General features: G+C 41.3%; 3 protein-coding genes across 3 annotated transcripts in view; all 3 read right to left on the reverse strand.

Moving 5' to 3' along the window:
- The window catches only part of cdkn2aipnl (CDKN2A interacting protein N-terminal like), a 519,432-nt gene that overhangs the window by 482,214 nt on the left and 10,630 nt on the right, over positions 1–26,588 (reverse strand). The gene's annotated exons all lie outside the window — the stretch shown is intronic.
- Positions 40–5,421, reverse strand: skp1 (S-phase kinase-associated protein 1). Its single transcript, XM_072375211.1, has 6 exons — positions 5,297–5,421; positions 4,539–4,638; positions 4,322–4,395; positions 3,002–3,145; positions 882–1,022; positions 40–726 (listed from the first exon to the last, which is right to left on the reverse strand). Exons 2-6 carry the CDS (start codon positions 4,633–4,635, stop codon positions 691–693), a joined length of 492 nt encoding a protein of 163 aa, XP_072231312.1. The 5' UTR covers positions 4,636–4,638; positions 5,297–5,421; the 3' UTR covers positions 40–690.
- On the reverse strand, positions 7,323–15,533 carry ppp2cab (protein phosphatase 2 catalytic subunit alpha b). The gene is made up of 7 exons (XM_072375009.1): positions 15,235–15,533; positions 9,542–9,751; positions 9,253–9,426; positions 9,014–9,103; positions 8,702–8,863; positions 8,220–8,338; positions 7,323–8,061 (listed from the first exon to the last, which is right to left on the reverse strand). Exons 1-7 carry the CDS (start codon positions 15,334–15,336, stop codon positions 7,989–7,991), a joined length of 930 nt encoding a protein of 309 aa, XP_072231110.1. The 5' UTR covers positions 15,337–15,533; the 3' UTR covers positions 7,323–7,988.

Here is a 26,588-nt window from a genome sequence, read left to right on the forward strand (position 1 = left end):
CTGCAGCTGGCAGCGTCAGAGCAGAAATGACACACACCGTCCGTTCAATAGGTTTTATTTATTCCTTCAGTGGGTTTGATCATCCCAAAAACCAGCGCCAGAGCTCAGCTAATAGAAGTTTCCAATTCAACACATGAATTAGGAATGAGTTGCCCGAGGCTGTGTGGCGGGACATTAAGCAAAAAACATGTTTCCACCTCAAACTTCACTTTACCCCCATTAACAGCTCCTCCTCAAAATGGTTTCACAAAACTGATGCATTTACAGATCAAAAATAACATTCACCCTTGCTTTTCAATAGTCAAAAAAGTCATTTTATTTCATTCATTTAACCTAAAAGAAAACAAACATGTCCAGTAAAAAAAGACAACCAGAGCAATTAATGACAGGGGGGAACCTGAAGGGACTGTTTTCAATTTGTTTCTAAGGTCACAAAGCCATGAAACCGGAACTATTTGATGCCAATACAAGAGTGAAAAGAGTCGCAAGCATCTTAGCTTTAAATTAATGACACCACACAGGCAAGTTAAAATGTTCATGCTATTATTGGTATACAGAAATAAGGGGGGTGGGGGTCGGGGGCCCTAAATATACTAAATGTAAATATAAACAAGTATGAACAATGCCAGTGCAACCAGTTAAGAGGGGACAATCCTTTTCAGTGTGGTAGTGTTGGCAGGATCTTCCCCTTTATTTCTCTTCACACCACTGGTTCTCTTTGCGTACCTGTGGACAAAATATGTTGTAAACTAGTTACCCAACAAACTGATAAGTTCAAGTTAACTCTGAAAAAAGGTTTCATTTTACCTTTAGCATCCCCCACAAGCAATATATTATTATGTGATATCTTAAATAAGACAGGTGATGGATGGAATAAATACCTGGGCTTCCTCCTCCTCTGTGAAATCATTTTTGATGTTGAAAGTCTTCCTGATCTCCTCTGGGGTTTTGCCTTTGATCATGTTGGCCACGGTCTTGCAGGTGACATCTAACAGTCCTTTGATGTCCAAATAGTTGGCAGCCTAAACAGAAAAACAGTGGCATAATGGGAGGGATGGGGCGAGAGAGTGCATGGACTAACTAGATCCCTTAGAAACCCCTGCATGACTAATTAAGGCCAACTACATGATGGGTCCCATCAGTGTTAATTCTAAGGGACTGCAGGAGAAAGAACATCCCCGGTTCTGCAACTTGCATCTAAATAAACGTCAACACAAGACCAAAGCTGAGCGGTTTGGTCACAATGCACAGACCAAACACAGCATATCAGCACAAACACCTCACACCAACTGTCAAGCACCATGGTGGAGGCTGATGCTATCTGGGCTCGTTCTGCAGCCACACAGCCTGGACACCTGACTGTCACCGAGTCCACCACGAACTCCTCTGGATACCAAAGTATTCTAGAGTCAAATGTGAGGCCATCTGTCCCACAGCTAAAGCTTGAAACAGGACAGTGATCCCCAAATGAAGGGCTACTGCAGGGCCTTAAGAGAGCTGCAAACCTCAATGAACTGAAGCAACAGTGAGAAGAAGTTCCTCCACACTGACAACGAGACTTTTTCCATTACCAGAAGCTGCTGCTGAAGGTGCTTCTACGAGCTGTTGGCTCGTGGGATGGTCACTTAGTTTTTTGTTAAATAAATAATGATGCAGTGCAACGTGTCAGTGTTGTTTGACTATCAAATAGGATTCTGCAAAATAATCATAATGTAGTGACTGATTTAAACTGTACAGGAGACTCCAAACCCAGATCCTGTCATTTGCTGATCATCTTGTGTTCCTTCTCATTTAGCACATGCAGCACCTGCTGAGCTTATCTGAAACCCCCCCACCTTTCCAGCATCCTCTAGTTTTATGCTCGTAAACAAATTACAACAGTCGGGAGTGGGGTTAATCATCTCAAGTTATTGACACCGACTTGTGTTTCACATCCTGGAAGCCCACACATGTACCAACACCAGCACTGCTCGGGTTACCACTCACATGACCTGCCTGGTTTACCTTCACATCCTGCCTAATTCCATTCAAGTATGGGGGTCGCTGTTGTTTCACACCTCCAGAACAGTCTTTGCAAATCCCTGTCACTTTAATATGAGCCACCCAAACCACAAACCTTCCAGCTGTTGCTAAGCAACATTTGTGTTGCTGTTAACCAAAATGCAAACACTCTGTGCTTCAGCCACTCGGGGACATAAACAGACCACAGGAAAGGAAAGTCGCAGAACAAAGGCATGCTAAGCTTTCCGAGTTTATGACTAAATGTACCCAAGAGAGAACACCTGGACTGACAGCTCCAGATGACGGCGAAAGAAAGAATTCTAATTATAGAATACAACAAGGAATGTGTTTATGTTCGGCAAGTTAGCAACTCCTTGCACTCCCTTGGATACATAGTTAACAAGCTAATGAGTTCATTTTGGATCTCAAGTCTTCAGAGCCAGTTCTACAACAACAAGCAACAGCAGACATCCCCAAAAAACATCTGTGAGAACTATCTGCAAGATGAGTGGACAAAACACTTTAAATGGTCAGCTTATTGTCTTTATGTGGCAGCGGAGGTGAGCAAAGGTATAAAAAGGTTCCTGTATTCAGAGTATAATAGCTCTGGTTTGTGTTTCCATGCAGCACTGAGGCACCCGAGAGACTTATCGCTTTAAAAAGCTGTGAATGAAATGGAAGTGCACGGGCTAGTTTCTCTACAGATCAATCAGAAGACAATACACTTTAACATTTGAACTCTCACTCTGTTTTTAAGGACAAACAGCTCTGTAGGATGTCTACCAAATAACCAAATGTAGATCGTAGGGTTAATTAACCATCTTCATTGTTGTTAAAGGCTTGATGACATTAAGAACAACGTTATACAGTTTGTTTTGTACTTTAAGGAAGTTGAGGTTTGGTATGCAACACTCGCTTAAGGTTAGTGCCAACCTCCATGGAACTGATGCAACCAAAAGCATAGTAAATATGAGGAACGACTACATTAACATGTATTTACCAGAATGAGTTCAAACAAGGTGCCTTGGTCCACTTTGAGGAACTCCTGGTCCCATACAGGAATGTCATCCGTCCTCTTCTCCTTGTTCTCATCGTCCTCAGGAGGAGGAGGGTCATCTTTGTGATGAGTGCACCACTGGATCACCTGAAGGAAAGCACATGCAACACTTCAGCAGAGGTAGCCAAGTACCTGTAGCATATAAACCTTATGTCCCCTTTAAGAGAGTCCACGTTTTTGCTAATTATCCTGCAGGTTGTGTTGTCCCCCACAAAATATACACAACGAAGTATAGCTGGTGTGAAGAAGTAATCCACTAAGAAGGTAATCTGTAACTGACTGCTATACTTGATTGAACGTTTTTAATCGACACAGGACCTCTTACATTTATGGCTTTGTTGACTTTCAGTAGTATGCTATGATGCATAGAGAGTTTCCCAGACACAGAAATACACAAACACAGCTGCTGTGACGTCACACAAGGACATCAAGGTTTCATGACTAGATCCTTGGTCAGGGATTGGAACGGAGCCAAAAAGTAAATGAATAATAAAAACAAGTCCTCAAACGGGTCCTCGCAGCCTTCTGCTCATACACACAAACAGAAGAATACAGTAGGGGCAAAAGGAAACAAATAAGTTTGACTTCACTCATTTAGATGATGGAGCATGAAACCTTAACTCAATTAGATGGTTTTCAATAAGTTGACCATTTTTGGGTTATGGTCTGATTTTGGCATCTTATTCAGCTTTTTTTTTCCAATGAAAACAGTCCATTGAGCTTCTTCAATAGTGGACTGAAACTGAGATGCAGTTCAAAAGAGACACCACGGCAGCTGCAGCTTATTCTCAGATCCCCAGTCAAATATTAAAAATTCAGAAAGCTGTACTTATGAGAAATTATGATATACTGCAATGTTGTTCTTTCCTACTGAAGTATCTTACAGGGTTGTCATCTGGGACAAAACAGAACTTACTGGATGTAACTCGAGTTTTAGGAGTACACTCTGCCACAGGATTTAATCACTATGAATTGGGGGGTGTACCCGGTTCACAATATCGGCATCTACATGCTTATCTAAATGTAAAAAAGTATTACAAAAATAGTAAAACCTATACATAATTTGTATGTGACAAATTTCATTTTGAAGATTTTTTTTTCCTTCTGAAAATACAGTAAATAATGTAAATCGACATCCTAACCTTCCTTGCTAAAGAAAGCAGATGAACACCCTGGCAACTGCAGTAAGATTCAAGAAAAAGGTAGCATCATTACAACGGTCACCTGAGACTTAGGTTTATCAAGTTAGCATTTAAGCTGTACCTTCTTGAGGATTGCAGCGTTCACATTAGGGAGGGGAACCGGGTCATCGTCACCTTCATCATCCATGCCCAAATCTGTCAAATAATGATTTAAGATTCAGCACCACAAGACATTGCATGTATTTATCAAAAAAATATTTAGATTCAATTGCATTAGGATCCTTGAAAACAGACGTTGAGCGGGTTCCAAAAAGTTTGGTATGATTTGAAAGTTGTACCTTCCAACATGGTCTTGATGGTGACGGACTGTTTGGCTATCTCAACGTCAACCTCGAAGATTTCCCCATCAGAGCTCTGTAGTTTTATCGTGGGCATTATCTGTAATAAACAACACAATTCATGTTACACATTGACGGGTAGTTCCAGGTCAACAAAGAGAACACACGCATTACCAACTCACTTGTTATGCTACGTTGGGTAGCAAACAAGAAGCTAATTTTGGCTAATACTGACGTAGTAGCTACCGGCGGTTGGATTACCTGTTACAGTCCCTGTCTACAGTACATGTCATTAACAGAAGTCTAAGACAGTAACAGTAAAGATGTGCAAATCTAAACGTTGTCTGTGTGTACAAACTATGTGGTCTGTGACATTTCCTACCTGCATCACTTTGCTAGACAAGCGATAATGTTACATCCAGGCTAACTATGACACGGGCAAAACGACGACAATAAGGTCAAGTAGCTAGCTTGCAATTTTCTCCTTAATGTATAGAATACATAAGAAATGTTTTTTTCAAGACAGTTCGATTGTATTGTGGAATGCTAATCACTATTCCAGTACACAATGCTTAGCTACCATTGCCCCGTTCTAGCATCGCAGCTAACGTTACTATAGCGCTGTGCTATGTCCGCGAGGCCTTTTAGCATCCACTTCGAGGCAACCGAATTTAGCATTAAATCGAAATGCAAGTCTAAAGACGTATAAATGTGAACTAAAATTTCAAAAAGTATTCTAGCAGTGCAAAGCTACGTACCGTTAATGTTTTGACGCAAATCCAGAGGTAAATTTCCTCTGTAGTTAGCAGCAAGGCCTGACAGACGTGTGGATCCCGACAGCGACTGGAAGTCTCTGGATCAACCTCCTGGTGAGCCTACTGCCGCCCTCAGGTTGATGGGCGTATTGTTCGTTACTGAGGAAGGGAGGGGATCGTAGCTCTCCCTGTTTATCTAACCTTTTCTTATCTTTTAATCTCATAAACTTAAATTCGTTTGAGATGCATGCATAGTATAGTAGCCTGCGTGTAATTGTTTTTTTTCCCTTGACATTTTGGTCGTTTAGTGACATTTATTATTGTTTGAAACGAATGCATGAAGAGGAATTCAGTACTTTTTTGGAATTTGGATTTTTTTCTTCTCTTTTGCTTTCACCACATGCATTACTTTTGTCCTAAAAATGCCTTTAGTTTTTTTTTTATATCAAAATATTAACAACAGGGTAAGTTTCTTAGTGACGTGATTCTTTTCATAAAATTCTAATGAATACCACTGAAGACCTTTCTCACAAAGCAACATCTTTTCATACCAAGTCAGAACTCCACTCCTGTTGCTCTTATAGACCAGTGATCAGAATTTTCCACCTGTTACACTTAACATGAAAAAAAGATGGATTTGAAATTCCAGACTGGACCCAGGCAGCTATTCACCTACTGTTTCATACCTTAACAGATCATGTCAAAAGATGATTGTAATCATGATTTGATGCAAACGCAGCCAGCATCCATGAAAGGCTATGTGTTTTAGGAGGCCTGTCCAGAGGCAGCACAGATGTCTCTGGGCCTGGAGGGATCTGAGATGGACATTTGCACAGACCCATGAGTATTCATTCATCATCGTTCCTAATACAAAATGTGTGCAGGATTGTGAAACAAAAAATGTGACAGCAAAATCATACTGTCACACTCCGAGTCCATTTCATTTGCTAGCAATCTCACATTCCCCATGATGATCAAGGGAAGAAATGGTTCATGCTTCCTCCAGCTTCCTCTCACCCTTCTTTCATGGCATTTCCTCTACAACTTGTTGGGGACTTGGGGTCTTATTCGGAGCATTAGTTCGGTTTTGAAAAGCTCAGTCAGCTGCTCCCATTTGTAAATAACTTATATCTTGGCATGGTAACTCATAATATATATTAAACCACTCGCGCAGCACAGCTTCCAAACAAGCAGAGAAAAAATGTCTAAAAAATGTGTTCTTTGGTGAAAAAAACATTTATTATTGTCAAATAATTGAATTGCTGAATATTCAATTGATTAAATGATAAAATAGTGTCTTAGTCTAGTTTATTTACAACCCCAAATGAAAAGGTTGGGACATTATAGAAAATGCAAATAATTCTTACATAAAATTAAACTTTAATTTCATTACAGACAGCATGAACCCAAGAGAATTAATTTTCTCATGAACTTCATTGCATTCTTGCATTTCAGATTAGCAACATATTCCAAAAAAAGGGGCAATTGAGTGATAAAGACCAGGAAAAAGTGTTACAAAACCATAAGGTGGCATGTTTCCTGTTGTGCATCCTTTCCATCAGAGTCCACGGTGCATTCAAATGCAATGATCAGAACTTTCAAAGAATCAATGCCTCCTAAATTTCCCATTTTATTTTATGTTTATCTACAGTGTTGGGAACTGCTCAGCAGCACAGCCTGTTTGAAATAATCTGTACAAAAAAATGTGTTTATAAGGCAACAATATAAACATTTATAGTTCCAAGTGAATGCTCACTAAAATCTTAACATCCTTTGCAAAATGTAACATGGTGGTACATTTAGGATATAATCTCATGCTAAAAGGACCTTTCAGACAATGATTCAGTCTCCTGGAGCAGAGATTTCTGTGTGCAAACCTCTTCAAAATATACAACCACGACCAGTTTCTCACTCACAGCACCATCAGAGAACCTGGGGTTCCAAAGCTGAGCCACTCGCTGGTTCGCAAACGTCCATTTAACGGGACATTTCAAGCTTTCAGCTGCGTAATTCAAATAAAAACAGAACATTCACCACAAGAAGCCACCTTTGTCTTTATTATAGTTTGGTTAATACAGAGTCTGTAGTTCAGAGGGAGGCAGTGAGTTGATGAGGATGAACACTCCATCATCTATCATATAGACCAAGCTGTGTTACGGGTTATCTGCAATAGTTACACAAGACAAAGAAACTGTAAAGCCTGCCTGATGGGGGCTTTATTTGCAACTTCGAAAAAGGAAGAAAAAACAAAAAACATCTGAAGTGTGAAATCTTTTGACATAAGTTACATTTCTTTAAATTTACAAAAGTGCAAACAGATCGTGTTTAGATCTCCTTAATACAAGCCATTGCCTTTGGGACAGCCGCTTTTTAAATAGCAAATATTTAATGTCGGACCTCAGAGGCATCAGTCCAGCTACATGTGCAGAATATAAACATCAGTGGTGATTTAAATATTTGGGGAGGGGGGGTTTCATAACAAGTCCTCAGCAATGAATATTGTAATGATTATGGCACACAACTTTTTGGTCATTGTTTTTGCAAAATGCTTAAATAGGTCTTTGTGTGGATATACAATGTGCACTGCTGTGAAGCCCCCAGAGTTTCCCCAACATCCCATTCATCATTCGTAATCGATTCAAAGTCATATCATGGCAATACTGGACTTGACTGTACAAGCATCAAAGGTCAGAGTTTACAGGAAGTAGTCTGGGGTGCGGCGGGTAACATGAGGCTCCCCTCTGCGAGGCGCGGGATCAAACTGCAAGCTGCAGGAGTCGAGAAGAAAGAGAGATCATCAAAACATTGTGTTTAAGTCATCTATATTGTCAGCAGAATAAAATTAGCATTAATATTCAATCATTTATACAGAATTTGAGCAAAGACACACTTTTCAAAGGCCCAAACTTCTCATTGCTGTACTTACAAGGAGTATTTGAGGGTGTCGTCCAGTTCCATGATAGCTGCCTGGTTGCCACAGCGGTAGCAGTAGTTGGGAGCACTAAATATTGTCACCACGTTCCTCTCATGGCACCAGTTGTAACCCTAAAGGGGAAGCAGAAGTATTATTCACTGAAAATGCCTCATTCACGAAGAAGTGCAGCTACAATGCAGACTGAACATGCTTTTGAGCTCAGAGTGCTAAATGACGATGGAAGCGGTTGTCTTTTTGTTTTCTGCCGCAGCAGCCTTACTTTTGCCCTAAATGTGTTCAGTTACCACACATTTCTTGGCTGGAGATTTATTTGAACTGCAACAGCCGTAAAATGAGTTTATATCAGCCTTTATTAGATTACAGACATTTATATTGACTGTTCAAATCAAGATGTATCTGTGGTCAGTTGACGCGATTCTCTGTTTTGAAACTAAATCATCTTCAGCAGTTATATGACACACACACACACACACCTCCATAACCAGCTGGTGAGCTCGTGAAACCAGCGTGAGGCGGTTGGCGTGGTTGAAAGTCTCAGAAATGTCCTGACCAAACGTGTAGCCGGCTCCTCGAGGAGAAATGCCCCAGCCGCCACGGTCGTCAGGGTCTGACCACAGCAGGTCACACATGGGGCCCTGCAGGAGGAGGACAAGCAGGTCATCAACAAGTTACTTTCACTTCTCTGTTGCACTCAGTTTTCTGCTACACTTAACATTCTGCTCCAAGCCATGAGGCCCACAATGCGTCTTTTTAAAATGATAAACTCATTTTAATATCATCTTTACCTCGTGTGGAACTTCCTGTAAGCGGTCCAAAGCCCTAATATGATCCAATGTATCTATAGATGGTGACAAACCCCCATGAAGGCAGAAAATCTGAAGGGAAAAAAAGAACAATTTGAGCACTTAACTTATCATTAGTTTCTGAATGACCATATTCTTACCCTCAAACAAATGTTCTCAAATAAATAGAGCATCAACTGAAAATTCTTCCAACTGTATAACAAACTATAGTGCAGCCTCACCTGAGAGTCTACCAAGGCAGTGAGGGGGAGGTAATCGAACAGGTCTGTGAAATACTTCCAAACGTTGGCGTTGCCATATTTCCTTAAGCACTCGTCATAAAAGCCGTAGACTTGCGTGATCTGTCTACTCTCGTGGTTCCCCCTGAGGATAGTGATGCGCTCCCGGTAGCGTACCTAGAACACGAGCAGAACACAACTCAGTACCCTGGCGTTTCATTCTTCTGTTAAACACAGTGGTAGGTTTCCTTTTTTAAACTCTAACGTGTGATGACTTCTTCCATACACTCACCTTAAGTGCTACAAGTAAAGTGACTGTTTCTACAGAGTAGTACCCTCTGTCCACATAGTCTCCCATGAACAGATAGTTTGTGTCTGGAGATTTCCCTCCGATCTTGAACAGCTCCATGAGGTCATGGAACTGGCCGTGCACGTCACCGCACACCGTCACCGGACATCTCACCTCCTGGACGTTTGACTCTTTTGTCAGGATCTCCTTTGCCTGGACAGAGAACATAAGTTTTATTGTTTTTGCAATGAAAAAAAACTAAAAACAGCAGATGACACAAACTAGAGAGAGTTTAAATACATCTCAGTTAGGAGATCGATTAAGAAAAAATTTGAAGCCTATTACGTACATTTCTCCAATCCTTTAACACCAGTCTCACTGCACAACAACAGCCTACATGAAGTCTCATTTAGATCCTGCCCTCTGTGTGTGTGTGTGTGTGTGTGTGTGTGTGTGTGTGTGTATATATAGTGTGTGCCCTGCAGTTCTCAGACAGGCACCTCTGGCTGCACTGCAACATTCCCTAAAAATCAATTGGCTTTGCTGCCCCATTTTTGGACGAAACACTCATTTATTCTGATTACTCATTCAAGATGACTCAACTGTTCAGATATGCTGCAGAAACAATGGCCAACAACTACATTTAAAAGTAGAAGATTTATTCTTGGACACAGTTCATTCTACCCATAATTCCAAACAGCAGTATATGACTCAGTATGCATCTCTAAGTGGGGGGGGGGTGTCGGTGAGCTGGATGAGCTCTTTTAAGAAGCTTTGAAGCAAACAAATATTGAAATATTCCGAGCTAAACGACCACCACACACGGCTGACGGGATGAAGCAAGAGGAAAGACATTCCAGAAAGCAAATGGGCTTCAAAGTACGAGTTGTTGTACCCTGCTCCTAATCTACTTTGAGCAAACTGATCCCATCAAATCTGTTCCCATCAAAACCTGTAGTGTTTGTCCGTGGTACAATGTGCATCTGTATCAGTACAGTTCCCTTCAAACAAGGTGAGAGAAAGAGGGTGCTGGGGGTGGTGTGCAGCCAGCTGAGGGCACAGAGACAGACAAACCCACAGCAGCCAGGACAGGGCTGCACAATGCTGACCCTCCACATGCTCATACTGCCATGTGGCAGGTGATCTTGGTCACTGGATGGCAGATTGACCACAGCTTCTACTTCTAAAGCTATAGAGTCGCTAAGCCTGAGAGAATATTCTACATATCTGTATTAAAGTGGAACAGCGGTAGTATACCGTAGTATTAAATCTTCTATCTGAGTGAGATTAAAGAAAATAAATAAGTGGGCCAGGTCAGTCTGTCTGGGATACTTTTTACTGCATGCTGCTCTGGACTTTTAATTACCTTTAGTTACAGTTGTCCAATACTTTCTTTTTTGTTTTGAACTAAAAAAAGATGAATCGGACACCGACTGAAGAATGAAAACATTCACTTCATTCTGCCACACTTTAACCTTTGGTCAAAACTCAACAGTGACCTCATCCCTGTCCTGGTTGCCGTCAGCAGCTCCAGGCACAATGCGTCGATTCTTAATATTTCCACTGTCATTGGCTGTGACCTCAGTTGCTCTTATCCAGACGAAAAACCGTCCACATCGATTACACGATTTCATTTTACGATGACGTATCCTAGCAATGCAACGCAATATGCCAAATAACCACACAGGATTAGGAGCCATCTAATCAAATATTATATAAACCTGGATTAACTAAACTGGTTCAATGTGACCTGCTGATGTTGGCACCGGGGCAGCTTTTCATTACTCACAGTCTGAGCTTGGATTGGGAAAAAAAGAACAAATATCAAGAGAGGACAGGTACCAGCACTAATGAGAGACGACTGTCCAACTGTGAAAGCAAAACATGACAGCAGCGCTTACATAAGCAGCAAAGTTTGGACCGCACCTGAGGCAGCTGGGAGGGGCATCCTGCCCAGATTACAGCTATTCCCGAGATGTCAGACGCCACACAGTCCACAAAGCTGCTTGGGCAAGCATCAAGAAATGAAGTCAGCATTTCCCCGGCCGCCACAAATAATCCCATTAAAGTGACTTAAACACGGCTATGGGTCCTGCAGCAGACAATTTCTGGCAAATTAAGCTTAAAGCCAAGGCAAAAATTACAACTGCAAGCGATGACCTCACTCAAGATGTTTATGGTAGTTGAGAAATAAGCATCAGGCGAGCATCACCGCCAAAACCACAGTGCAAATAACCACCAGTCAAATGATGACCGACCAGCATTTCTACTATGACAGCATCTGAATTTTGCTGAGATGCATTTACTGTCCTTTTGGTTTTATTTAGCTTAGAGTAGATTTAGAGGAATAACTGAGTCGTCTTTAATCTGGTATTCATGTGTACTGTTTTGATGAAACCATGAACTAAGAATTAATTTCTGCAATAGGAATAAGCAATCCTTTAAAAATAGCTCTTGTGATGGACTTATTCTTCTGAGTAACAATGACCTCAGCAGTCATACAAAGCTCGACTCTGTTCTGCTTCAAACTGGTTTCAGCAGAAAGAGGTCACGCAGAAGCCCTCAGCTCGAAAAGGTGGGGCACATTACATCATTCTCACACACTTTAGGCCATGTCATCTGAAATCAATTATTTAAGACGGACTCAAATGACAGTTTCCCTTTATTCTAATAAGAGGGCACTTGCCATATATTCATGTGGATAAAGTCTACCCTCTTCTACCATTAACTTCCATTATAAAGCATGTTGTGTCCAAAGCAATAATATCTCCATGAAAATGATTCACTTAAAGCAAGATGGATCAGATGGTTTATAAATGGGCATCTTGAGGGAATCAAAGGAACAGTGAATGATGTAAATAAAACTGGACATAGGTAACATAAAGGGTTTACATTCGAACAGAGAGAGAAAAAAAAAGACGAGTCTCTGTCTGAGGCACGTGTTCCACGCTTAATCACATTTTCTCCATATAACCGACAGGGACATAAATCCAATTTTTAACAAACACAGGACCGTCTGCTGCAGCCACAGACTTTTAAACTAGATTAAACATTGTTAAATGACTAAGCAGACCTCCCCACTCCATAAACAAGCAACATTTAAAAACGCATCCAGAGCTTGAGCACAACTCAATGCTAAAGAAATTTTTTAAAAACACGACCGCAAAGTATTTAAATATTCCATCATCTCTACACTCGAGGCACCAGCACCTCTGGTATGTTCTACCTTTTTTCTGAGATGGCAGCAAAGCAGAAAGAAAGACTGAGAACAGATTACACAGCACATCTAATTCCTCCACACCCCTGACACATCCAAAAACAGAGACGACAGCTCCCTGAGTCACAATGAACCGTGTTATCCTCAGTCACACTCTCTGATCCCCTTAGCAACAAAGGCTTTGATAGTGCTGGTGATGCAACTCGCAATCAATCATATCCTCTGCTATTTTTAAACGAGGGAGGTTTTGTGGGTGTGATGGGCTGAAAATATAAACGATAATCACAGAGGAGCGGATGCACAGACAGATGCATGTGCACATCTGAAGCTGGTGCTTGCAGCATCAGGGTGAGGAAACTGGAGCATTGCTTTCTCCTCTCGGCCACTTTCATGGCATCTTTGCTCCATCGGGGGGGGGGAACAGAGAAACATTTGTGCTGTTCCTGCATCTACTTGTTCCGCAATCAGATGTCTACCAACCGTTCACACTGACAACCTGTTTTCAAAACAAACACAGGCTAAAAGCTGTGAAACCAAGAAAAGTTACAGGTGTTTTTGATGCAAAGGCAACACAAAGTAATATCTGCATGTTCCCAAGCTCCCTGTTCGGAGAATGGTGTGGCAAAATAATAATGTCAGTTGCATGCAGGCCCTCTGTGTAAAGGGTCACTATTCATTTAGAGATCTCAGTCCACAGTCAAACACGGATAAATAATGCATTCTAAGCTGCTGGGCTGAATGTCAGAGCCAAGCAAAAAATGAAAAATGGCAGAATTAACGAGCCACTTGAGAAAACTGCAACCTTAACCTTCAGCTCACAGCACTCCAAACATGGAAATGAGCCTTGTTCTTGTGTCCTTTTTAAGAGTCAAGACAGACCGACACTGGTGCTGTAGAATCACACACAAATCTGGAAAAGAAGCTATACAAAAAAATAAACATCTGTCCAACTTTAGTTTAAAGAAAGCCAGGATAGTGGAACACAAAACCACCACAAAGTGGCTTCAGTCAGGAGCTTTGATGACGACTATGCTGTCATAAAGGCACCAGCAATATCTGGCATGCGCTGGTAAGGGCCGTAGAACCTGCTGGAAAAAAACCCCACAAATCTTAAACAGACGTAAAAAAATATTTTTTTAAAAAAAAGGCCAAGTCTGAATGCATTAATGCAAAAAAAGGCCACAAACGTGAATCAATCATAAGGGTCTAATAACGAGTAAATGGTTTTATTTGTTTAAGCCCAGACATCAGGAGCTGGAAATCAGCACAGATGATGCTGGAGAGATCTGGGTTAAGCTGCAGCTCAGACCACTAAAGTGAGCCGACTCTGTTGGCCGTTTAGCAGCCAAAGCAGAAGCATATGTGCACGTTTGCCCCGCTGTGTGAAGCAACTGTTGAGTTCACGGATCACAACGAGGTGGCCATCGGAAAACTCAATAGAAAGGTCAAAGCGCTGTGCTGAGAATGCATCAGCATCTGGGGGGGGCACCAAGTCAATCATCTTCAGTGTTAAAACATGACGTAAACAAGGTGCTGGACCAAAGTATGAAACAAAAGGTCAGAGGTGCAGCTTTTAACCCAGTGAATCATGCTTTGGTTTGAAAACTGACAACCATATTACCTTATAAACAAGTAATCCTCACTATTCATTGACTACAAAAGTAAATGAGAAGCTCAGTGAGGGACAGATGTCACAGATCACAATTCTATACTCCCTGTGACTAATGCAGTGAAACCATGTTCAACATTGAGTGTGAGTGGGTGTGTGGGTGTGTGTGTGTGTGTGTGTGTGTGTGTGTGTGTGTGTGAAGGGGGGGGGGGTATCATCATATGTGGATGTGTTGTGTTTTCGTAGGGATGGTTTTCATGTTTACTTCGGAGGCTGCCAGTGTGTTCTGCTTTTCGAATTGCAATCCATTTACACAGACATAAGTTGTGCAAGACTGGCTAACAGCAACACAAACTACAGCCTCTCTGATGACTGTGCAGTTCCTACAGACTGACAACAAAAAGGAGGCCACACACACACACACACATTTCTTTTCTAAAACTAGCAGGCGGCAAAGACAATTCCTTCATTTTGCTTAAGTAATGAAGCAGTTCTGTCCCAGCCTGGGTCTCACTGACACAGCTAGCTAACAGAGATGCGACAGTCCCACTGACAGCATGAATGAAGAAGGCTGTAAATATGGTATGCGACTTGTGTGGGGGACACCCCGTCTGCCTGGTAAGACCTCAGAAACGGTATTAACCGCCCATGAAACGTCTTTTCTCGCTATTTCCAAAAGGCAGCCGCTCAAACGGCCTCTCAATAAGTGACTGACCACAAAAAATGATATAAAAACATACGCACCGCACAGTAAAATCTACACTATAGACGCCATTTTAAGAATGTCTGGAAGGCGGCGAGGAGGACAGACAAGACGTGGGCAGTAACTTGAGGTTCAAGGAGTGAAATTTAAAAAAATATATATCTTACCTTCTCACATAGTGTCTTCACTTGTCCCTCAGACAGCTGCTTGCATTCGTTGAGCTGCTCGATCCACTGATCAAGTTCCTTCGTGAACGCCTTTTCGTCCATTTCTGCGTGTTTAACTTCAGTTCCTCCGCCGAGACGCTAACTGATTCTGTTAAGAGGCGGGTCACTCAGACCAGCCCGTCTTTTCCTTCGAAGCTTAAAACGCCACCAGAGCAGAGGCTAATTGCTCCCCTGTTAACAGAAGCATGTGCTTCCAGCTGCCAGGTCACTATGATTAGACTAAACCGACACAGAAGAGGAGGAGGGAGAGGAGTCAGTCGGCGACCCACCCTAGAAACGAGTTGTTGTCGACGCGCTCCATCAAATGCCACAGTTCCGGTTGAGACCTTCAAAATAAAAGCACAGTTGATGGCGACGAAGCCACTTGACGTGAAGGGCTCAGGATAAATTAAATAGGGACAGGAGGAAGAAAGAACAATATTTTAGAGACTGTACTATGTGGCCAATGAAAGCATAGTTATAATCAAAAATGTTTTCGGTAGGTCATCTGATGTGATAATGAGACCTTTTTTAAAATCTCAGCTGTATAGCCTCATTCAGCCAGTTGTATAGCTTTCCACGTCTCACATTTTTCAAAAGTAAAAGCCAGCTTATTCGAGAAATTACATGGAACCAAAGGAAGCACCTGGAAAAAATATTTAGGTATGCATAGTTTCCAAATCTGTTTTGAATCTGTATCTCTAACCCAAGAAATAAGTCCCAAAGTCTCAAGCTGATTTAGACTCTGATCAGTTTCCACATTAAAAGAAAAATAACTGATAACACATGCAGGATATTGCTTCTTCTGCGGATGTTTTAAAGTATCCAAGACTTTGGAGGGTAAAAAGAGATCAACGTGCCAAATGAAAACATTTGTGCCTTCTTCAAAGTAAACTTACTAACACAAACAGCTCAGTGACTATTTATGAAGTGAGTATTTCTTTAGAAAAACAAGTGCTCTAAACGTTATACTTCATATTTCAGTAATGTTTGAGTTCGCTTCCCCCCCCCCCCCCCCCCCCCCCCCCCCTCCTGTTTAAAACACTAAAACACTTCCGGTCTTTCTCTGGTTGATTATGTCCAACTTGACTAAAGCAGCTGAGCTCGAGACATAAATAGAAGCAGAGACCGACGACGGCTCCTCTGTCATTGGTTTGCTGCTCTGCTTCCTCTGAATTTTCATTGGCTCGCCGTTTAAAGTTATCAACGCCCATTCAAGAGAATACGTCAACGACCCCGAAGCATGATGTGAATTTTATGGCGTAACCATGATGTCATTGTTTTATAGAAGGCCGCACCAAGCAAAGAAAATGATAACAATTAAAGCGTTACCTCTACGTTGTGTCCAAACGTTTCACGTACTCAGTCACAAAGAGCATGGAATTGAATCAGAATAAATTAAGATTGTCAGTGTTGTTTCGAGGGCAAACCTATCGTTTGACCCTGTTTTCTGTCTGATACAGAAATAAGCTATATCAGGCTTTCTCTAACACATAAATAATTCTGTTCCGTAGCTCTAAAGAGCGGTGAGTCACGCCTTTGCACCTGGGGACATGTTTCCTCATTGTGATGAACATGGGAGCAGTAGTTTTTATTGGTGTCATTTCACACACACACACACACACACACACTGCTTTTGTCACAGCACCAAAGATCTATAAATGAACACTAAAGCTTGTTCATGAAATTCAACTATTTTGCATGTTCTTGAAAGGCATATGTAAAAAAAAAAATACAAAGACCATTTTTTTCCTCTTTTTTTGGAATTTAAAGTATTCTGTTTATTAAATTATATATTCGTGACCAATTTTAAGGCATGCATATTGTCAGTACTGGCACAGGGTGAAAACAAAAGACAAAACAGGAAAAGGGTGAATAGACTTATTTTTATTGATTCTTGAAGACGCAAAATGCATCTTAACCGAAAAGCTTCTTCAGGTCTAAACTAGTTGGTGGAGACTATCAGCATATCATGGTAGAAAGGTTTTTTCCCACTTGGCGGATCGTTAGGGTGTGTTACTGAGCCACCTGACCAATGTGTGGGTCGTTCAGGTCATTCTCACCAGTCAGTTGTCTACCTTTCGGAAAGAGCACGTTTTTTTCACAGGATTCAAGGTGTGAAACTACCTGGGGCCTCATGTACAATGGGTGCGTACGCACAGAAAAGTGGCGTACACACTTTTTCACGTCAATGATCAAGAGCGAAATGACCGTGGAAATGTGCGGTGTCCTCACGCCCACTTCAGGGCTGTCGTATGCACTTTTCTACAGCTGTTGATTCTGTGGTAACACTTAGAGGTGATGTTGGGAAACTGTAATAATAAATGAATGTGAACACAATTTGTCCTCAGATTGAGTGATTTGAGACACATGAACGATCAACACACATGTGTCTGCAATTACACAATTGGATAGAAAAGCATGCGCAAAGTGGCGCAATGCATATTATTAAAAACAATGGCTGCTTTAGCTGTATTAGAAGACATTGCAAATGGTGCAATTCGAAGAGAGCGTGATAGCTGTTCAGAGACAGAGAGGATTTGCTGGCACATGATGACAACTGGCTCCTCAGCCGTTTTGAGGGCAATCCTCCTGGAACTGTGCGCAGAGCTGCAGCCGGCGTTGGTGCACAACAGCGAGGAGCCATGCGCTGCTTGTGCCACAGGTGATGTGCACACTGGGGTACCAAGCAACTGGGGCATCCCAGAAGGAGCTGGCCAGCCGATTGGGACCGTGCCAGTCGACCCTGAGCTGAGCCATGCCAGCGGAGTGGGACAGAATTATCCGCATCTCAGCAGGTATATCAAATTCCCATCATGCAGTTGGACAGCCCAACATTAAAGTGCAATTTGAAGCGAGAGCCGGTTTTCTTAATGTAATCAGAGCTATCGACTGCACACACATTGCTATAAAAGCGCCATCACATGATGAATTTGTATATGTCAACTAGTAACATTTTCATTTGATCAATGCTCGTTTGTGATTATGATTAATTATGATTCAGGCAGCATTATGATTACAATTAACCAACATTGTGGTGAGGTGGCCTGGTTCAACGCACCATTCATACATTCCGAGTAACAGCATTGTTGGGAACATACTACAAGGTGACACTGTGCGCGATGGGTGGCTTCTTGGTGAGTAATTTTATCCGTGTAATTGTCCTAATATTATTCCCTGTGATGTGCATTGAGCATCTGCGTCCCCAATTTCTATTCCGTCTTCACAACATCATTACTAGTTGGTGGTTAAAGTTAACTTGTTTTTTTTGCTGGTTAAACCACAGCTTAAGATCTTTTTAACAAGCCACATGTGCTCCCACCCATAGCTGTGCCATAGCTGTGCCATAGCTGTGCCATAGCTGTGCCATAGCTGTGCCATAGCTGTGCCATAGCTGTGCCATAGCTGTGCCATAGCTGTGCCATAGCTGTGCCATAGCTGTGCCATAGCTGTGCCATAGCTGTGCCATAGCTGTGCCATAGCTGTGCCATAGCTGTGCCATAGCTGTGCCATAGCTGTTCAAACAAAAACATATGTTTTCAGTAGGAAATCCACGCAAGTCTTCGTACATGAGGCCCCATGTCTGTTTGGTCCACCACTGAAAATGCAAACCTCAGCATCTACCACAAAAAAAAAAAAACATCAAACAATAAGAGATCAAAGGCTGAATCTGATCTTCTTTTCGGGGCCGCCCGCTGACGCTCTGGAACACGAACAAGAATCACATCAATTAACAGTCATTGTAAATTAAAATCAAACCTGCTGTGCTCCTTTGTAAAGACAATAACACCTGGCGACATGAACCTGGGTCCCCCTCTGCTGACACACACTTTTGAAAGGAATTTGGGCAACATGCAGGTCAAGAAATAAAAATATGATCAAAACCGTTTATATATTTCCGTTTTTGTTAGACACCAAGCTTGTTTTGGTTGTTTTGAATTCATGGAAACTTAACAGCAGCTGGGGTGTCACAGCACTGCAGTAAAGATGCCACAGGCTATGACAAAACACCTATGTTTGATCCCTGGGTATGAGAACAGGGTGATAATAGCTGTGCTGGTGTACAGGACATGGAAGTTTTACAATAAAGGAAATAAAGTAGTAGTTTTGATGCCTAATCTTGACCAATTATAGATTATTATGTGATGCCTATGTTTCTGTTGACTCACTGATTTCAAAGTTCCCAGTTTGAATCTTGACTTGAGACTTTTTGAGGAGTTTGCCTGTTCTCTTGCGTTTTCTGGCTTCTTCCCACCGTCCAAAAACATGCATGTTAGGTTATTTGGTGTTTCCAAACTGAGCATGCACGTTTGTTTGTGTTGTTCGTCTCTGTGTAGGTTACATCCTGTCTGGTATGTTATGTTTACTTTCATCTTTGAACTGCTGTCCTTTGGTTTCCAGTCAATGTTCGGTTAAGTTCACGCAGCATTCTTACAACATACAAATGGAATGTAGGCTTAAGATCCCAATCATCCATGACTGTTTCTCAAAGTTTAGGATGACATATCCAACCACAAATTTGCCCCCCAAAAAAAATTCAGCATCTCACAGTGTTAGTATTTGGGGTTTTTTTTGCAAAATTTCAGTGTTTTGTTCTTTTAAAAATGTGCTCTTATTCTGCCTTCTTCCCCCAGGCAGATGTGTGCCTGCATTATGCTTTATCTATGTTTGAGAGGAACACAGCCTAACACTAAACAACCGAATGCCAGATATCAATTTGAAAAATGTAAAGAAAAAGTAAAAAAGCAATTTCACCCGAAGGATTGCATTACACTATTAGAATACATGCATGTGTCAGTAATGACAGAGTGTGCTTCAATTTGTTTTGAGATGTAGTAACGATCATCTGTTATTACCTGATCTGTCATTATTCCATAAAGAGGCTCTGCTCCACTCTCCCTGCCAGGGGTTAGGATCGTTCTCCCGGTAAACTATTCTGCCTTCTGTCTCCGGCCATGATCTCTGTCTTTTCCCTTACTGGTGTTTGCCTGCTGGTGTGGCGTTGTGCTGCTACTCTGCTGGATTGCATCAACTTGCTGGACTTGTACGAGAGGTTTGACATCTCAAGAGACTCTGTGCATAAGCCTGTCTTTGGACTGCATACATATTGCTTGTTTGCTGCAAAGACAATTCAAGAAGAGATTAAAGACTCTTTATTAAACAATCCTGTGGTCTTGGGTTACTGCAATTGGGTCCTCGCACACCCGTTACAGCTTGATCCATAACTAGATGTAACATTGTGGCAGGATGAAGCCAGTGTGAGCTCTGGGATACAGAATACTTTTACCACCATCAATCACACAGAACAAGGTTTATCACTGGGCTTTAGTCTCTCTTTTTGTTCCACTTGGGATATTGAAGCTGGCTGGGTACCTGGTACAGTTCAGTCTCTATATTTAAATTCTTTGTGGGTGCCAAGGAGGTCTGAACAAAAGTCCAGGGAGCGGATGCAGGATGCATATTTGAATCCAGCGTCAAGCTGTCCGTGGGATAAAGGGACAGAAGCCCCTGCTAAACAGCACTATTACATACATGTGCTTGTGTGTGATGTGGCAGAGGAATAGACTGTGAAGTGGTTGTTCTGAAAAGTTGGAAGATGATACTGATTGCAGTATCAGAGAAGAGGAGGACCCTGTGGGACGATGGGGCATGCAGACACCATGCCCCCTCTGAAAGATCAGCTACTGCTTGTGCAACAATAGCTTATCAGGCGTACGTAACATTACATCAGTGGTGCATTGTGAAGTCGTGATGAAGGCAGACTGCAAGAGACGGAAACAGAGACGAAGTTGTCAGTTTATTCACAGTTTTGGATAAATACAAACTGTCTGCCCAGTACAGATCCATATTTAAAGCATAGTTCAAGTCATTCAGTCCAGTGAGAGGCAGAAATCAATACATAAAAAGGTGAAAACATTAATTACAACAGAATCATCCTGATAAGGTTTCCTTTGTGTAGCTTAGCTCAGATGTCTTTTTCAACTGACTGCTGGAGACTTTCTCACATGTTGGACTAAATATAGAGAAGCACACAAAAACACAGAGGGATTCAGAACCTGTACCCCTCTCTATTTCTCTTTCCGCCAATTAGCATCCAGTATTGTCTCTCCAAGGATACCTGAAACCATGACAACAGCAGGGTGCCTACCACATGTCTGAGATGGAGCTCCATCTGCTGTTGATGAAGAGAAAGTCCAGGCTGCTCCATCCTTTCACTGAAGAAAAATCCCTTTTTCTTTGCAGAAGACTTTTCAGAAAGACTCAGTTACAGTTGATTAGGTGTGTGTTATGTTTGAATGTAATAGCTCTGATGAAAGTTGGGTTTATTTATTTTTTTTCTTTAAAAAAAAATCCCATAAACAGGAATTAATGGAACTAATAAGTTTACAAAAAAAAAAAACTGGATAGTTTGACCAGATTATCAAAGTGAACTCTCAACCTCTTTCTCCATCTTTCAGCACCATCTCACATCTTCTCTGGGAAATCAAATTTGTTTACTTTCAAGGTCAAAGAACAACATCTGAAAATACAAATACATTTGTTGTATTTATGGAGAGCAGAGGGCTTGCAGCAAGTCATTGCAGAACTTTGAGTGTTTTACAGTCTCTTTTGCGCTTTCTGGGTTCATTTTGTAATTTCAGCGAATCAGATAATGAGGGTGCTCCATCTCATACATCCTCAGTATTCCACCACCTCACATTTTAATGATGAGTCGGGCAAACAAAGCAGCCTGTTCATGAGAACAACAAAAATCCAAGCCTTGCTGGAAGTGGAGAGCCCACAGTCTCGATTTAGACTTCAATATGAACCTAAAGAAATGCAGGTAATGCACCCATACAGTTTGCATTTGTGGTTAGAAAACAGGAAATATTATACTTGTGTGATAACATTCGATATTATGCATTGCTTTTGATACCTCAATGCTGCCCAGGATTGGGATGAATCTCCTGTTTTAATTGGCCAGAAACCCATACTGAGGGAATGTGTTACTACGAAAACCCCCCTTGTTGCATCAGAAATGAATAATAAATTGTGGCTCACTGTAATCCAGAGCGTGGACTTGCATTTAGTGACGGTCATCTTCAAAGCAGCACATGCTCTGAAAATATCCAGATCAAGAAAAGCTTTTATGAGAAAGGTGACACAAAAACAAGAGCACACACGTTCCAAAAACAAATGAGCGAAAACAAGTCTCACACCCATATGTCGGTACTTTTCTTAATGGTTGGAAGAATGGCAATTTCCGTTTTTTATTTATTTTTAAACATCAAAATCCATGCACACAGTAGAGACTCTATGATATGTACCACTGGAAGCTTGTTATGTTCAAACACCTACTGGCTTCTTCTAGTTATTTGTCAATTAAAATGAGAATTGCGTTTGTCCTTCTTAAATCATCAGTTTCTTCATGGTTTCTTTAACCCAAAGAAATTAGACTTCATATTTATCTAACCACGTGTCTGAATGAAACATAATATTCCTCTCTGGAAGGTGCCAAATTAAGACATCCTGCTCAGTATAGCTAATTGTAAAATGATACAAAGACTCAGAGTCTGCAGCCACAATAGTGCCTCCTTGAGGCTATACCTTGACATAGTGAGTCTTATGCTATCAGCAGTGCTGATGTTTGGAACATATATATTACTAGACAGTAAATAATGTGTCAGCGTCATAATACATGCCATCTATCACTGAGTTAAAAATGCAATAAATATCGCCAATGAATGTGTCTTTGGCCTGTATAGCAAATTTGATGAGAATATGCAATATTTTGCATAGTACTATAGTAGTATAATAGTACAGTACTATTGTTTTGTTTGTCTACTTTCCAATAGTCATCAGTTATTTAGTTTTGTTTATCAGTGGAACATGATTCATTTTGTAAATTGGAACAAGACAATGGGACAATTTGCAAGGCAGCAAAATGTTAGGATATATGATCACTGCACAAAACTGCAGCTGCCTCAAGGACCTGTTTATTTGTGAATGTTAAGTGTTGGTTTACTGAAAGGCACATTAGCCTCTCGTGATCTTAAATCTTACTAAATCACTTAGATCGGTAGTTCTAGTTTTTCAACCAAAAATCGTCAGATATCATGTGGCGTTTGTTTTGATATTTTCTGCTTTGTTAGAGGACAGTTGCAACTACTTGCAACTTTACAGGAGTTACTGAGGTTCATAGGTTTAAGCTCACGGCTTTTAAAAAACATCATCATAAACTGGACATAAACTAAAGGAAGGTTTGACTTAAAAGCAGCTAATAAAAGCTCCAAAACTTTTATATGGTTTTGTTTAAAGATTATTGTCAAGTGACACTCAGATCTTATATTTTTTATCCATTTAAATTTTCAACACTACCTCTGAAAGCCCCACTGCTCCTTTACTATTCCTAAAATCTGACCGTGATACTCCAGCAGGCAACGGGCAGGGCCGACTGTCCAATCGCTCACCCAGCTCGGTCAGCTGTGTGATTTGATTACCACCATCGCCCATGCAGATGTAACATGACATTGCAGCTCTAATGAGACAATTAGCTTGTACCATCTTAAAGTTTTGCCCCTCATTAGTCCTGATGGCAGCCGCACATGTTGACGGCTCCGCCCCGACACTCCCACCGCCACAGAGTTCTGGCTGCCTGCAGCAGGTTTCTGTGGAGACCTAATGAGTCATTAGGGTGAGACTGGTGAGTAGAATATGACGGACTGAGCGATTTCTCTGTCCACAGATCATGAGGATGAGGGCTGCAGAAAACCAAATATTTATATCACTTATTCATAAGTTTTCAATATTTCTGTAAAGCAGCAAATAATAAGGCAAACAAGCGTGGAAACTTCAACCTTCCGAATCCAAATAAAGCACACTAATAAAAGCACTGAACAGTTCAAATAATGGTTTAAAAAACCCTTTGTTTTCATTGACATGGTGGTGTGAGAGAGAGTGTTAAAGAGAAACACCGCCGTCTCTCTGGCTGTGTTGGTGAGAGTGAGAAAGCAAAGCAAGCATTTAGCATTTCTTTGCCCTTTCTATTAAAAGCACCAGAGCTCAGCAGTGGTACTCTCTCCCTGCCTATTTTGGCTGGGCCCAGGCTTTTGTCCGGCCGCTAACATACACTCACAGGGTCACTTTTTAGTCCACCTAGAAGCAAGAATGCCTTTCAGAAGACTAACTATTTCTTTGTTAAGAAGAGTGACTGATAAAGTGTCCCAGAGCTGATTCAAAAGGCCTCAAAGTTTTCATGATTTGCTCCAGATAAACACTCCATCTTTACAAGTTGATTAAATCAGCTTTTTGTTTTCTTACAGATATTTAAATCTTATAGATAAATTAGTCTCCTCCACCAAAGATCCCAAATAGGAATACGTGATATAAATGTGTCATGCTGAACATTATGATTTTGATTCCTGGCTGTCGGAAGGAGCTATGTTTGCTTTCTGTATGACCTACATTCTCACAGTAGTAAAACGAGCCGACGGGGCTTTAGGCCTATTGATAGCTGCAATCTGGACCCTCTCAATAGAATTTTCAAGAGAATGATTAAGCTTGATTAAACAGTCAGTAATATTTGCTGGGGCTATGAGTGAGATTTAAGTGATTTGTGTTACTCACAGTACTGAGCTGTGTCAGTTTCTGCCATTTTCAAGTCCAACATTTTCTTTTTTTCCTGACAATGAGAAGAAATGCCCAGCAGTTGACAGTAATTGTACCAGATACTTCACATGAACAACATGTGCAAATATTGAAATCCTGTCAGGACCTGTTAGGACCACAGTTGCTGCTTCACTTTATGTTGAATAATCTGCAGAATATTTTCTCCAACTACTGATTTAACAATTTCAAAGAAAGGTTGCTCTGTTTTGAAATGAACTGAAATGAAAAGATACTTTATGTATTCCAAAGGGAAATTCTATGGTGGGACATCTTCATGTGGCATGTTTAAAATTCAAAGTTTACAGCTGAAACCTGGGCAGATTTCTACTTTTTCTTTAAAAGAGCTTGGACACTCTTCAAATGAGAGAAAAAGAGCAGAGGATCTATCTAATAAAAAGCTTTCACTTGTTATGCTGCCCCCACAATGGTCAGTAGTGAGCCAGTTGAGGCCCAGGGTCCAGTGACATGGTCTCCTTCTTCAGTGAGATTGTGTTTTTGAACAACAATCCGTTTAATTTTAACTTCCCCATAAACTTCCCTATGTACTTTATTTTCATACAGTGACTCCCTGCTCTTCCACTATTGACTGCCTATCTAAAAGTCAGTCCATAATTTGCTGATTTGATGCTAATCACTTTACAGGCAGCACCACACAGGCAGTGTGCAGTACTCAAGATGGATTATGCTGATAATAAGGTAAGCCACTTAGCCCTGAGTAGATAATGAGACTGATGCACATGAATTTTCCTTTCCACCTATCATCCATCCATAAGTCTAAGAGGGAATAAGTCTGGTGGATTACATTCTACATGTTGTGAAAGAGAGATACACCATTCTCAGGCCACATCAACAAACAGACAACAGCCATGACCTGTAGTCCAAATCCAAATCAATGTAAATATATGGGTTATTCACCTCGCAAAAAGGCAAGATAGCAGCAGGCAACAAGCATTTAGGGAGGCGAACAAAATGTTGAAGCTGCGTGAGCATTCTAAACATTATGAGATGAATTACACTGTTACCATGACAACAGACAAAGTTGATCACTGTGCACAACAGATACATAGACTAAACCTAACCCATAGATAGATAGATCAATCCTCCCCCTGTCTGGGACTTGTTCATGAGTGGGGGGGGGTATGTAAAACTGTTGATTTACCAGTCAATCCATGTTCCAAAACTCAGCTGTGGTCATAATCGGTGTGTGGCGGCTGAAAGACTGAGTTTGCAAATACAAGTGGCCGAAATGAGCTTCTTCTCTCGGAACTCGGTCATTTGGAAACGGCTCAAAGTACAGTTGCTTCTCCACTGCAAAGGATGGGGCTTTTTATGTGGTTTGGGCATCTGGTCAAGATGCATTCTGAAGGGCTAAATGCCTTGAGACGGACCCAGGATTTGCTTTAAATTGGTGTAGACTCCCAGTCATCCAGGTAATGGCAATCCCAAAAGCTCGAAAGTCAGCAACTGACTTCTTTTTCTTGGTCATTTAAGATGTCACAAACAGTCAACCAAAGTCGTCAACAAAACTCCCCACAAACAAGTTAGAACTGAAGAAGCCTTTTGGATGAGAGGTAATATGTCCTTAAGAACCAAGTAAAAAAAAGTCCAGTTGCCCTTAATAAAGCTCTTATAAATATATCTCATATATATCTCAAATATATGGTGTC

Source organism: Leuresthes tenuis, unplaced genomic scaffold (assembly GCF_036924035.1).
Source record: "Leuresthes tenuis unplaced genomic scaffold, fLeuTen1.0.hap1 SCAF_21, whole genome shotgun sequence".
Taxonomy (NCBI): Eukaryota; Metazoa; Chordata; class Actinopteri; order Atheriniformes; family Atherinopsidae; genus Leuresthes; species Leuresthes tenuis.

What these genes read in the sequence shown, in the direction of transcription:
- skp1 (XM_072375211.1), bottom strand. Translation starts at nt 4,635, where the DNA reads ATGCCCACGATAAAACTACAGAGCTCTGATGGGGAAATCTTCGAGGTT. An exon ending in CCTTGTTTGAACTCATTCTG is followed by an intron (nt 1,023 to 3,001) that starts GTAAATACATGT and finishes TTTTCTGTTTAG; the next exon opens with GCTGCCAACTATTTGGACAT. An exon ending in CAGAGGAGGAGGAAGCCCAG is followed by an intron (nt 727 to 881) that starts GTATTTATTCCA and finishes TTTTGTCCACAG; the next exon opens with GTACGCAAAGAGAACCAGTG.
- ppp2cab (XM_072375009.1), bottom strand. Translation starts at nt 15,336, where the DNA reads ATGGACGAAAAGGCGTTCACGAAGGAACTTGATCAGTGGATCGAGCAG. An exon ending in CTTTACTTGTAGCACTTAAG is followed by an intron (nt 9,427 to 9,541) that starts GTGAGTGTATGG and finishes CTCGTGTTCTAG; the next exon opens with GTACGCTACCGGGAGCGCAT. An exon ending in CTCACCAGCTGGTTATGGAG is followed by an intron (nt 8,339 to 8,701) that starts GTGTGTGTGTGT and finishes CTTCCCCTTTAG; the next exon opens with GGTTACAACTGGTGCCATGA.